The sequence below is a fragment of the Capricornis sumatraensis genome, chromosome 7 (assembly GCF_032405125.1).
Source record: "Capricornis sumatraensis isolate serow.1 chromosome 7, serow.2, whole genome shotgun sequence".
NCBI lineage: Eukaryota > Metazoa > Chordata > Mammalia > Artiodactyla > Bovidae > Capricornis > Capricornis sumatraensis.
In genome coordinates this window covers 99,874,713-99,887,525 of record NC_091075.1, presented here as the reverse complement: position 1 = coordinate 99,887,525, position 12,813 = coordinate 99,874,713, and the positions used below count along the sequence as shown (strand labels likewise).

At 46.1% G+C, this 12,813-nt stretch overlaps 1 protein-coding gene across 1 annotated transcript in view; it reads left to right on the top strand.

The window, feature by feature from the left end:
• The window catches only part of SCD5 (stearoyl-CoA desaturase 5), a 172,655-nt gene extending 161,954 nt beyond the window's left edge, over positions 1 to 10,701 (top strand). Inside the window, exons 4-5 of the mRNA XM_068975285.1 lie at positions 4,681 to 4,913; positions 9,275 to 10,701. Coding sequence (XP_068831386.1) covers positions 4,681 to 4,913; positions 9,275 to 9,465 — 424 coding nt within the window. The 3' untranslated portion in view covers positions 9,466 to 10,701. The remainder of the gene's footprint in view (positions 1 to 4,680; positions 4,914 to 9,274) is intronic.
• The last annotated feature ends 2,112 nt before the right edge of the window (positions 10,702 to 12,813 follow it).

The following is a 12,813-nucleotide window of genomic DNA, read 5'->3' as shown; positions in this document are numbered from 1 at the left end:
TGGTAAAAAATCCGCCTGCCAATGCAGGAGACCCAGGTTCAATCCCTGGGTCTGGAAGATCCCCTGGAGAAGGGCATGGCAACCCAAGCCAACAGAATTCCCATGCCTATAGAATCCCCATGGACAGAGGACTTGGTAGGCTATGGTCCACGGAGTCACAAAGAGTCAGACGTGACTGAAGTGACTTGGCATGTGGAACAGTGTTGTATACCTATCCTCACTTTTATATTCAAATATTTTTTCATCACTCTCAAAAAAAAACACAACCCTATACCTATGAAGCAATAGGTATTGCTTTTCCTTTCCTCTTCCTTCCCAATTCCTAGTGATCTCCATTCTACTTTCTCTATGAATTGCCTTTTCTAGGTTCCTTGTATAAGTGGAATTGTAACCATATTTGTCCTTCTGTGCCTGGTTTATTTCATATTTTCAAGTTTCATCCATGTTGTGACTTGTATCAAAAGTTTGTTCCTTTTTATGGCTGAATAGTATTCCATTGTATGGATGGACAGCATTTTGTTTATCCATTCATCTACTAATGGACACTTGGGTTACTTCCACCTTGTGGCTATTGTTAATAATGTTTCTATGAACATTGGTGCTCAAATGCCTGTTCAAGTCCCTGCTTTCCAACTTTTTGAATAGATACATAGATTTGGAATGGCTGGATCATATGATAATTTGATATTTAACCTTTTGAGAAACTTTTATTTTTGCAGCAGCAGCAGCTTCACCACTTTCCATTCCCATCAGTAATGCATAAGGGTTCCAGTTTCTCTACATTGTTATTTCCCTTTCAAAAGTTATAGCCATCCTTTCTCTCTGAGAAGTACAGTAACCTGGGGCTTCCTGCCTGGTCCAAGGGGGCTATAGAAATCCTCTGAGAGAGAAGAATGGTTAGACTGAAGCCGAAGCCTGTGGGCTGCAAACCAGAGACGGTGGATTCCATAGGGTGGGGGCAAAGCAAGAGAGTCATGGCAAGGGCCAGGCTTCTCCCCGGGAAACCACAGCCCCTCTGCACCACGGCACAGCACCCTCATTGACGGAGTGTGTCCATCCTGAGTCCATGGCGAGGAGTAAATGAGAGAAAGCCTATGGCATGCTTAGCCCAGCATCCAGCACAGAGTCAGCCGTCAATACGTGATTTCTGTTTCCTTTCCAGGAGCAAAATGAGGGTCCCAGACTGTGGCTCAGAACAGGACTAGGGGGACTTCCCTTGTCATCCAGTGGTTTAAGAACCTGACTCGCAATGCAGGGTACATGGATTTGATCCCTAATTGGGGGACAAAGATCCCACATGCTTTGGGGCAACTAAGCCCTGGTGCCGGGAAAGGTAGGAAGGAAGAAACTGCATTTTAAAAAAGAACAGGACTTCAAGAGGCTCCTTTCAGAGGTACTGGATTGTAACCCAGAGTGGAGGGATGGAAGGAACCACCCGAGTTGCAGGATGCCCTACGGACAACATTCAGCTGCTTCCTGTCTTTCCCAGACGCACCCACGATGAGCAGCCACTGCAGACCATCATCTCTGGGTTTCCCGTTCCCCTGGCTCCTCACACACCCCCACAAGCTCCCAGGACCCTTGGCCACGGCCTGCGTGCTTCTTGCAGATCCCCTCTTCAGTGGATGCTCCCACCCAGCTGCTGTCCTTTCTGGGGAGTTGCCCTTGCACACAGGTTCACCCAGCTCAGGAGGCACCCTGAGGCCAGGGGCTGGATGATGCGGAGTCACCCGGCTCCACGGGATCTGCCAAGGCTCACTGTGCATGAGCTTCTCCCCGGGCCCATCCTGCCTTCCTCGCGTCAAGCATCTCCCCAAAAGCCTTCTGCATCTGACTCTGGGAGCCCAGACTCAGACCAGCAATCTCTTCACTGTGTGTTGTCTTTGCCCCTCCAACTACAGCCACTCATCTGACCTCCCAGGCACCCTCCTTCCACTAAAATGCAGTCATATCTTATGCCGAAATGGGTGCTGATAGGTTAACGCGCATGCGTGATAATCTCTTCAGTCACGTCCAACTCTGCAACCCTATGAACTGCAGCCTGCCAGGCTCCTCTGTCCATGGGATTCTCTAGGCAAGAATACTGGTGTGGGCTGCCATGCCCTCCGCCAGGGGATCTTCTTGACCTAGGGATCGAACCCCTCTCTTTTATGTCTACCTGCCCTGGCAGGTTGGTTCTTTACCACTAGCACCACGTGGGAAGCCTGATGGATTAATATGTTGCCCAATAAAAACAGTGATAATTATGTGGAAACTGACCCTTATGTGCATCTAGCAATATGCAAAACCTACATGATTTTATTTGCAAATCAGAATAGCCTGATAGTCTCTGAAATGCTTCTGCCTGGATTTGAATCTTGGTCCTGCTACTTATTAGCCTTGTGACCTTGACCCAACTATATAACCTATAAAAGGCTCAATTTTCCCATCTGTAAAATGAGGCTACTACTGGGGCCCTCCTCCTAAATTTTTGTTAGAATTAAATGAGCCCGTACATGGATGGGTCTCAGAATAACCAGGACACATAGTAAGCGCATAGTATCCATTAGGCATTAGTGTTTTTCAAATTGGAGTATAATTGCCTTACAATGTTGTGTTGGTTTCTGCTATACAGCGAAGTGTATCAGCTATGTGTATACATATATCCCCTCCCTCTTGAACCTCCCTCCCATCTCACTCCCATCCCACCCCTCTGCTGCTAAGTCGCTTCAGTCTTGTCCGACTCTGTGCGACCTCATAGACGGCAGTCCACCAGGCTCCCCCATCCCTGGGATTCTCCAGGCAAGAACACTGGAGTGGGTTGCCATTTCCTTCTCCAATGCATGAAAGTGAAAAGTGAAAGTGAAGTCGCTCAGTCGTGTCCGACTCTTAGCGACCCCATGGACTGCAGCCTGTCAGGCTCCTCCGTCCATGGGACTTTTCAGGCAAGAGTACTGGAGTGGGGTGCCATTGCCTTCTCCGATCCCACCCCTCTAGGTCATCACAGAGCCCCGAGCTGAGCTCCCCATGCTGGCATTCGTACTTGCTCCTCACAAGAACCCCATGTGTTATTGTAATTCCTGCCTGTGTTGGACACCTCTTGTGCCCACCTCATACTCCCAGCCCATCTTTTCACTCCAGCTGTTCCTGGGGCACAAATGTAACTCACCAGCAACGTGCCCAGCCATACTGCCTACTTCCTGCCCTGGCTTCTCTGCCACCCCCACCTGAGATGCCCGTGACTACACTCAGCCATTCTGACCCAAGCAAACCTGAAAGTGTGAGAGAGCTGACCTCCCACGTAGACCCCTTGACCAAAGAGGAACTGGGGCCAACGGGAAAACAGTCCCCTTTTCATTCCTAGAGAGAATTCCGAGCTATAATGTGTCCCATGGAGGTCCCGCAGCAGTGGGCACCCACAGCTTGACTCTTCCCTCCTTTCATTTCCCTCTTCCCAGCTGCCCACTTCTGTTACTCGAGGTCACTTCCCCAAATGAACTACCCACATACAAGCCCTTGCCTCATGCTCTGTTTGGGGAACCATCTCACTGTGTACACAAAGAGTGGAAGAACAAAGAGAGGCTTGTTTTCCGTGAAGAATCAGACCTGGACTCAAGTCAGATTTCTTCCGCCTCCCACATCTCGTTTCCTCAAGCTGCTCCCCGTCCCGGTTCATACATGCGCCTTTTAACGGAGGCCTCCCACGAGCTGGGTCAGCCGAAGGAAAACCGAGGAGAAAACAGCTGTGACCAGGCAGCTTTGTTTTGTTTTGTTGTTTTGGAGTGGGGCAGGGGTGGGTTTAGTTTTTAGCCAAACTGCGTGGCATGTGAGATCTTACTTCCTTGACCAAGGATAGAACCTGTGGCCCCTGCAGTGGAAGTGTGGAGTCTTAACCGCTGGACCTCCAGGGAAGTTCTGGAACAGGCAGCTTTGGACATTTTCATTTCACAGCCCCTTCATGTCCCTGCTAAGAGCCTGTGCCACACAGCCAAAGGTTTCACACGACCAGAGCAGGGACTCTTGTCAAATTTGTCTTGGTACCACTGGCCCTTGGGGCCTGGTATACAGGAGGCGCTCAGGAAACACTTGCTGGGTACACAAGTCCAGCAAGCAAACTATTGATGGTTTATTTTTAATCTTTGCTTTATATGTGGCCATGTTTGTTCATATACTTGTTTATTTTTATGCTGGTTTGGAACATAATTGCGGATGGACAGAGAACATTTAAGGAAGGGTTGTTTACCTTTTTCCCGAGCTACATTAAAACAGATTCACGTGCCTGCAAAGTATTCAAAGAATATTGGATATTTCTTGAAATTATGGTTAAAAAAAAAAAAAAACACTGTTTGTCGGGTTGACTGGTGAAAGAAATAGAAGCCCTCAAACTGTGGCTTGTAGGACACACGTAGCTTGGAGATGCAGGGGTTTCACCTGTACCGATTGTTTAATACTTGAAATTCTGAAGTTTGCAGAGGGTCCTATCACTTCCTATAACTTCTGCCTGCCCTAATTCTCAAGTTGGTGTTACCTGCCTAGCCCTGGTAGGTGGATGGGTTTGTGACCCCCGTACAGAGACACAACAGGCTCCAAGAGCTGACGGAACTGACTGGCATCATTCCTGACTCCCCCTGCAGCTTGCTCACTGCCCCCCACCACCATCAACAGGTGCCCCATGGCAGCGTGACCTCCTCCTCTTTCCAGGTACTACAAGATCACCGTGGTGCTCATGTGCTTCGTAGTCCCCACGCTGGTGCCCTGGTGCATCTGGGGAGAGAGCCTGTGGAACTCCTACTTCCTGGCCTCCATCCTCCGCTACACCATCTCACTCAACGTCACCTGGCTGGTCAACAGCGTCGCCCACATGTACGGAAACCGGCCCTATGACAAGCACATCAGTCCTCGGCAGAACCCGCTCGTCACCCTGGGTGCCATCGGTGAGTGTCACGTGGGAACCCCTGGGATAGTGGGTGTTCAGACCTTCTTGACTTCTCCGGGGTTTTGCAGGACATGTCAAGGGAGGCAAGGGAGTGGAGTGGACTGAAATGGATTTGGGCTTTGGCGTTAGAATCCTGGCTCTTGGACAAGCCTCTTACTCTCTGGTTTACAGCTTTCTTATTTGTGAAATGGAAACAGGAATACCTGCTTCATAAGGGTGTTATGGGTTCAATCCCTGGGTTGGGGAGATCCCTTGGAGAAGGAAATGGCAACCCACTCCAGTATTCTTGCCTGGAGAATCCCCATAGACAGAGGCTGGGGGGTTACAGTCCATGGGGTCACAGAGAGTCAGACCTGACTGAGGGACTCACACTTCACTTTCAAGGGGGTTACGAGAATTAAATAAGATACTATAGATCATCTGCTTAGTATGGTGCCTGGCACATAGTAGGTAATCAGTAATTAGCAGCTATTTATTTTTACGCTAGCCATTTCCCTACCAAAGGAGGAGTAGCAGTTGATGTCGTTCTCAAACTGCCTGACCGCCCTTAGCCTCAGCTGTCCAACATTTGGCTGACCATTTAAAAAAGGCCCTCAAACAGAGGGATGGAGAGAAACGGGACCTTGACAATCTTGTGGGACCGCAGAATGGTTAAGAGTCAGTCTGACAGGCTTAGTTGAGGCTTGGTTCCTCTGCTCAATCTCTGGGCAAGTTAGCAGGCTCCTCCCCACCTTGTGTTCTCATCTGTAAAGTGGGGATAAGAGTAGCACTGACCTTCGCCCAGGGTCACCATAGGGTTAGGTTACCTAGTGTTTGCAGCAGTGCTTAGCAGGAAACAAGCCTTCAGGGATATTGTTTTCCTTACTAGCCTAATGGTCTTAGGCAAATAACTTGTCCCTTCTGTGCACTTCCATCCTCATTTTAAAGTAGGGTTATTCATAGCAGCTAGCTGAGTGATGTGAGGATTATAAGTATTAATACCCTTTGAAGAATTCAGCCCTGTGGTTGGCACACAATAAATGATTGATAAATGTTACCAGGACTTCCCTGGTAGCTCAGCTGGTAAAGAATCCGCCTGCAATGCAGGAGACCCAGGTTCGATTCCTGGATTGGGAAGATCCCCTGGAGAAGAGGTAGGCTACCCACTCTAGTATTCTTGGGCTTCCCTGTGGCTCAGTTTGTAAAGAATCCACCTGCAATGCGGGAGACCTGGGTTCGATCCCTGGGTTGGGAAGATCCTCTGGAAGAGGGCATGGCAAACCACTCCAGTATTCTTGCGTGGAGAATCCCCATGGACAGAGGAGCCTGGCAGGCTGCAGTCCATGGGGTTGCACAGCTGTGTCTTGATAGAAGCATCTTGGGCTTCTGTATAAGCTAAGCTTGAGCTCGAGACCAAACTCAGGAAGGAAGTTTCCTGCTGTTAAGTATACAGTCTCTGCATCACTCTGCAATGAATTTCTGCCATCGTGGTGTACGGGTCACCCATTCATTAAGACCCTAGGGATCTTGTGTTGACAAGAGCAATGTAAGTTGAATAAAGACCCTATTTCGCTTTGGGAATAACTTGATAAGCAGAGAGAAAAGTGTGAGCTTCCTGACCCCTCCTATTGTTTTCTCTTCATCTCACTCTTTGTCTTTAATAAGAATCGTGGTGAGGGAAGCCACATCCAGTGGTGACTCTGAGAGCGACAAGAGTGGGCCCCATGCATCTGTTACCACCTTACATAGGGGATGGTGGGCCAGGAAACCCAAGGAATGTGCCCATGACACAGGTCCTAAAAAACTGGGTGTTGGCTTGAAGACTCTCAAGGTCTACACTGAACTCTCAGCCAGCTTTCCTGATAAAGGTCACTAGAAGACTCTTGTTACACCAGCCATATGGGAGACCGGGGGCTATGTTCAGAGTTCTTAGAACAGTGCCTGTTTCTGAAAAATAGGAGGAAACTCTAGAACTCTAGTCCAAGAATGATGGGTAGAAAAGACCTAAATTAAAAAGAAGAGCACAGACCACAGACTGATCCATCTGATGGACTCATTGTACAGCAGAATCTTCCAAATGTGGTCAGTAGAAGAACTGTATGGTGACCAGTAGCCACTTAAGAAGTAAAGGAAGAATCTGGCGGTTCCTCAAATGGTTAAAAATGGTTACTATAGGATACAGCAACTCCCCCACTCCTAGATTTATACCCTAGAGAAAAGACAATGTATGTCCACATAAAAACTTGTATATGAGTGTTCATAGCAGCATTATTCATAACAGCTAAAAAGTAGAAATACAGCAAATGTCACTCACCTGATGAATGGATGAATGCAATGTGGTATATCCATACCATGGAATACTCTTCAGCAATAAAAACAGATGAAGTACTGATACCTGCTACAACCTTGAAAACAGTACACTGAGTGAAAGAAGCCAGTCACAAAAGACGGCATATTATTTGATTTCATCTACACGAAATGTTCAGAATAAGCCAATCTATAGAGACTGTATTAGTAAAAGTAAATGTGAAAGTTGCTCAGTCGAGTCCGACTCTTTGTGACAGTGTATGTGTGTGTATATTTATGAGAAGAAAATGGCAACCCACTCCAGTATCCTTGCCTGGGAAATCCCATGGACAGAGGAGCCTGGCAGGCTATGGTCCTGGGGTCACAAAGAGTCAGAGACGATGTATATATATACACGCACGTGGTAGTTTAGTTGCTGAGTTGTCTCCTCTGTCTGTGGAATTTCCCAGGCAAGGATACTGGAATATATATATATGTAATTATATATATAATATTGCTTATAATAAGTCTCTCTCTACCTATATATTGGGTGTGTTCTGTAAGATCACATGGAAACCTGACCGAACTTTTTGGCCAACCCAATATACATCCACATAGAGGCAGATGTGTTCTGTTTCTGCGTGTGCCTGTGTGTGTGTTTACGGGAACGGGGCGGGGGAAGGAGGAGAGACTTATGATGAGGAACTGGCTGGTGAGATTACGGAGGCTGAGTCCCACTGTCTGCCATCTGCAAGCGGGAGACCCTGGAAAGCCAGTGGTATAATTAAATCTGAGCACCAAGGCCTGAGAACTAGGGAGCTGATGACGCAGATCCCAGTCTGAGGGCAGGAGAAGATGAAATAGACATTCAATCAGTGTCCAGAAAACAGGGGGCAATTCCTTCTCCAGGCCCTTGAGGGACTGGCTGATGCCCACTCACATGGAGGAGGACCATCTACTTTACTGACTCCACTGCTTCAAATGCTCATCTCATCCAGAAACACCTTCACAGACACCCAGAAACAAGGATTAATCTGTGCACTCCTTGGCCAGTCAGGTTAACACGTAAAATTAACCATCACAGAGAAAGAAGGTAGGACCGGAAGGATGGGGGGGATGGATGGGGCTCAACATCCATCCATCCTTGGGGAGTGGAGTTTCTGCACAACTCTGCAAATATACTGAAAGCCATTAACTTGGATACTTTAAATGGGTGAATTGTACGGTGAATTACATCTCAATAAAGCTGTTCGAAAAAAAATGAAAAAAGATGTGAGACTCCTCCTGAAAACACCCTGGGGGAGGGGCAGGAAGGGAGGAAAAGTTACTCACTGTGAAGGGAAGAGTAATATATAGGCAGATTTTGGATATTTAAAGATCCAACTCCTTAATTGACTTACTTATGGGAACGATTATCATTTATCTCTTCCGAGCTTTCCCAAGAAGTCTTCCTTTAATCCCTTCAGTCGACAGAGGCTATTTTTCTTTTATGAACATACATCAAAATGATGATGTTATCAGCCATTCAGCATTTAGCTTCCGAAGTACAGCTCTAAAGTTATGGGAGCATGTCACCAGTTCACAGGGAAAATTCATCTTGAGACTTTATGCTGATAACTTTATTGTTATTTTTCTGTTCCTATCGTTTGTCTAGCCAATTCAGTGAATGCTCCCTAAGGGCAGACGGCAAGTACAGTAAGTCCCCTACATACAAACACGTTCTATTCCGAGAGCAAGTTCGGAAGTCCGGTTTGTTCAGAAATCCAACAAAGTTAGCCTAGGTAGCCATCTAACACAATCGGCTATATAGTACTGAACTGTGATAGGTCTCTAATACTTTTCACATAGATAATACATACATAAAAAGCAAACGAAAAAGAAAGCGTCTCTAATCTTACAGTCCAGTATCTTGAAATGCATGTGCAGTACAACAGATGGCATACCACACATCTTTGTAGGTTTGTACGTAGGGGACCTTCTGTAAGATTTTTTTTACCCCATGGAGCCTAACACAGGGTCTTGCAATCTCGTGGCATTTAAAAGCTCTGCAGAGAGGTGCTGATAGTGTTATTTCAAGCCTACTTTGTCTTCCAGGTGAAGGTTTCCATAACTACCATCACACCTTTCCCTTTGACTACTCTGCGAGTGAATTTGGCTTAAATTTCAACCCAACCACCTGGTTCATTGACTTCATGTGTTGGCTGGGGCTAGCCACTGACCGCAAACGGGCAACCAAGCAGATGATCGAAGCCCGGAAAGCCCGGACTGGAGACGGGAGCGCCTGACTTCTGGACCCTGCATCTGCGCCCGCTGTCAACGACGCCTCGGTTCACGGCCTTTGTTACTACACTACTCCTGTCCACTGGATCGTGGGAGGGGGCGCAAGCTGGGGAGAGAGCAGAATCCACGCAGTTTGCGGATTTTTCTCGTTGGTCTCAAAATAATGTCAAGATACAAACTATCAATGACAAGAATTTTTTAAAAGTCAGTGTAACTATGCTTTAACACTAGAACGCGGACATGTAATTTAATCGCTATAGCTACAACATGTCATTCAAACATACATCGTCATGTGCTTGTACTTGTAGGTGATGTTAACCCTGACAGGATGAAGGAATTTCATATTCTTTCAGTGTGATTCAGGAGAGCCTTTGTTTTCTGTTTTAAACCCAACCTTATTTTCAAACAGACTGTTTGAAGGAGCAGAGAGGCAGGGTGGAAGACAAAAGAGAGGGTCTAAGTAGTAAGGAAAGAATGTTTCTTCTTTGTAATTATTGTGTGTGTGTGTTGTTGCTTTAAAGTAAGAAAATTGAAAATGTTAAAAAATGAGAATACAGGAAATGGCTCTCTTATTTTTTTGCCCTGTTTCCAGCTTGTTGATGTTCCACTTTCTTTGCTTCAAGGGGTCTGTTCACTGCTCAGCTAGTTTTGTGTCCTGAGCTGTCCGTCCAGCTGACCCTATAAATCAGTGCCTGTTTTAAGTGTTTGATTTTGTTCTCTTTGCTATTGTCATTTTAAGATGTAGAACTCAGAAGTGCCAGACATCAAATGAAGCTCTCATTTAAATGTTTAGACACCTAATTTATATTCTAATTGATCCTAGCCACTGATGCATGTACTTTACCTACTCCTGCTAAATAAGCATATTAATTTTCCACACCAGGTCATCAGATCTGAATAACCAACAGTTATCTAGAACTCAGTGTCTACAAATGTTTCACCTGCATGCGGCCTTCATTGATTTTGCAGCAAGACATAAAGTGATCATTATGTAGCCTCTGGATTTTAAAAAAATTTGTGTGTTAAGTCGCCTTGTAAAGAGCATGTCGAATTAATGGGACAGCGTGCCCTTTGTGTTAGATGTTAGAGCAAAAGAGAGCCTTATAGTTTGGCATCAGAGCACTTCGAAGATAGTGCTGCAAAGATAGGGGAGATGTAGGATTTAAATTTACATTTTTGAAAAGAAGTGACGCCGGTAAGGAATTGTCATAATAAAGTTCTTCATCCAGCAGGTGTTTAACAGTGTTATTTTTGCCATTAATAATGTGTAAACTATGAGTGATTCACAATAAATGATTATGAATTCGTTGGTGTTCCTGACCTGATACTTAAACCCAGTTTGAATGTCCCTCAAGGGTGCCTTATGCTTTGTGATGACCACATAATGCACATTTGATTTGGGCTCTGGGCTAACAACAGCCCCTAAGACGGGACCTCTCCTATCCCATCAGTCTTACACATAACCGGAGGGAAAATCAGCAGGTTTTATTTGGACTGGAGAGCAGCTGTCCCCAACCTTTGGCACCAGGGACTGGTTTTGTGAAAGACAATTTTTTCACAGACTTGGGGTGAGTGTGTTGGGGGGGGTGGTTTCGGAATGATTCAAGTGCATTACATTTATTGTGCACTTTATTGCATCAGCTTTACCTCACGCTATCAGGCATTAGATCCCAGAGTTTGGGGACCCCTGCTGCCCCAGTGGTGTCATTTCTCACTCATCAACACCTTTGCTTGTACTGCTTCGAGCTGACACATGGGAACCCAACTCCTATATGTCATCAAAACATCACGAAGCATCCCTTCCTCCCCACAGCCCTGCCGAGGTGGGCAGATGGACTCAACTCTCACTCCAGCCCTGCCTCTCAGCTCTGCTCCATTCCATGCTCCTCACTCTCTGCCCATCTTTTGCCCCAAAGCAGTGCTCTGGCCGTCAGCTGTCAATGTCCTAGCCTGCCTGCAGTTGAGTGAGAGGCCAGCCCTCAATGGGGGCCAGACTGGATTTCACTCATAAGGACTCTTATGAGGAGGCATTGTTCAGCTGCTCCGTACCCTAACCATATGTTGCTAAGACTTTGAATACAGTGTTGGTAGAGTGTAGATTCGTCCAAGACGAATCTATATCCACCATATTTGGCCATATTTCTGATTGGCCATATTTCTGTGAATTTTTGAGCTCTCAAAGTACTAAACTTATTTGCTTGTCTATTAATAGAAAAGATTACACTTGGAATCTTTGTAATCTTCTCATGAAAGGAGGCTGTTTCACAGCTAATCCAAGTAAATCCAGAACCTCTGGATTTACAATCCTCTGAACTTGAGTGCCACATTTTTTTAAAATCTATTTTTGTTGTGCTTCATGGAATGTGGGATCTTAGTTCCCCAACCAGGGACTGAACCTGAGCCCCTGTATTGGTGTCGAGAAGTCTTACCTGCTGGACCCATGGGAAGTCCTGGGTGCCACATTTTTACCCAGGAATGAGATAAGGACTGCAATGTTTGTTTTTTTTTTTAATCAACCCCAAATTACACATTTTATTATTATTTTTTATTAGAGGATAATTGCTTTACAACATTGTGTTAGTTTCTGCTGTACTATGAAGTGAGTCAGTTATACGTATACATATAGCCCCTCCCTCTTAAATCTCCCTCCCACCTACCCCCATCCCACCCTTCTGGTCATCATAGAGCACCAAGCTGAGTTTCCCATGCTATAAAGAAGCTTCCCACTAGCTATCTACTTAACACATGGTAGTATATACATTGGAGAAGGAATTGGCAACCCACTCCAGTGTTCTTGCCTGGAGAATCCCAGGGACAGAAGAGCCTGGTGGGCTGCCGTCTATGAGGTCACACAGTCAGACACGACTGAAGCGACTTGGCAGCAGCAGTAGCAGTGTATATCTGTCGGTTCTACTCTCCCAATTCATCCCACCCTCCTCTTCTCCCCTCCCCTACCCACCGCCAAGGACTGTTGATGGAGTGGATGAAGGTTAGAGCACACCAGAGGATTCCATACTCATCTTCCCCCAGGCCTCTGCAGCATCTAAGGATGCAGCTTTCTCATCTGTAAGAAGAAGGGATGAAATGAGACTCTGTCTCAGGTCCCACCCAGCCCTAACGTTCACTAGCAGCAGCACAGGAATATGCTTGTGTCCAGATTGCAAGCACCTCTCAAGCCTTCCCAGAACCTAGGAGGTCAAAATTGAGGGGAAATAATTGAGTCTGAGTGGGAAACCACAGACTGAGGCCAAAAGCAAAGAACGTTCTCAGTAAAAATAAAAAAGTGTATGTGTCTCATTTATTTCCAACATATAGTGAAGCAGTAAAAGTAAGTATAACCCATGAAAAATAAT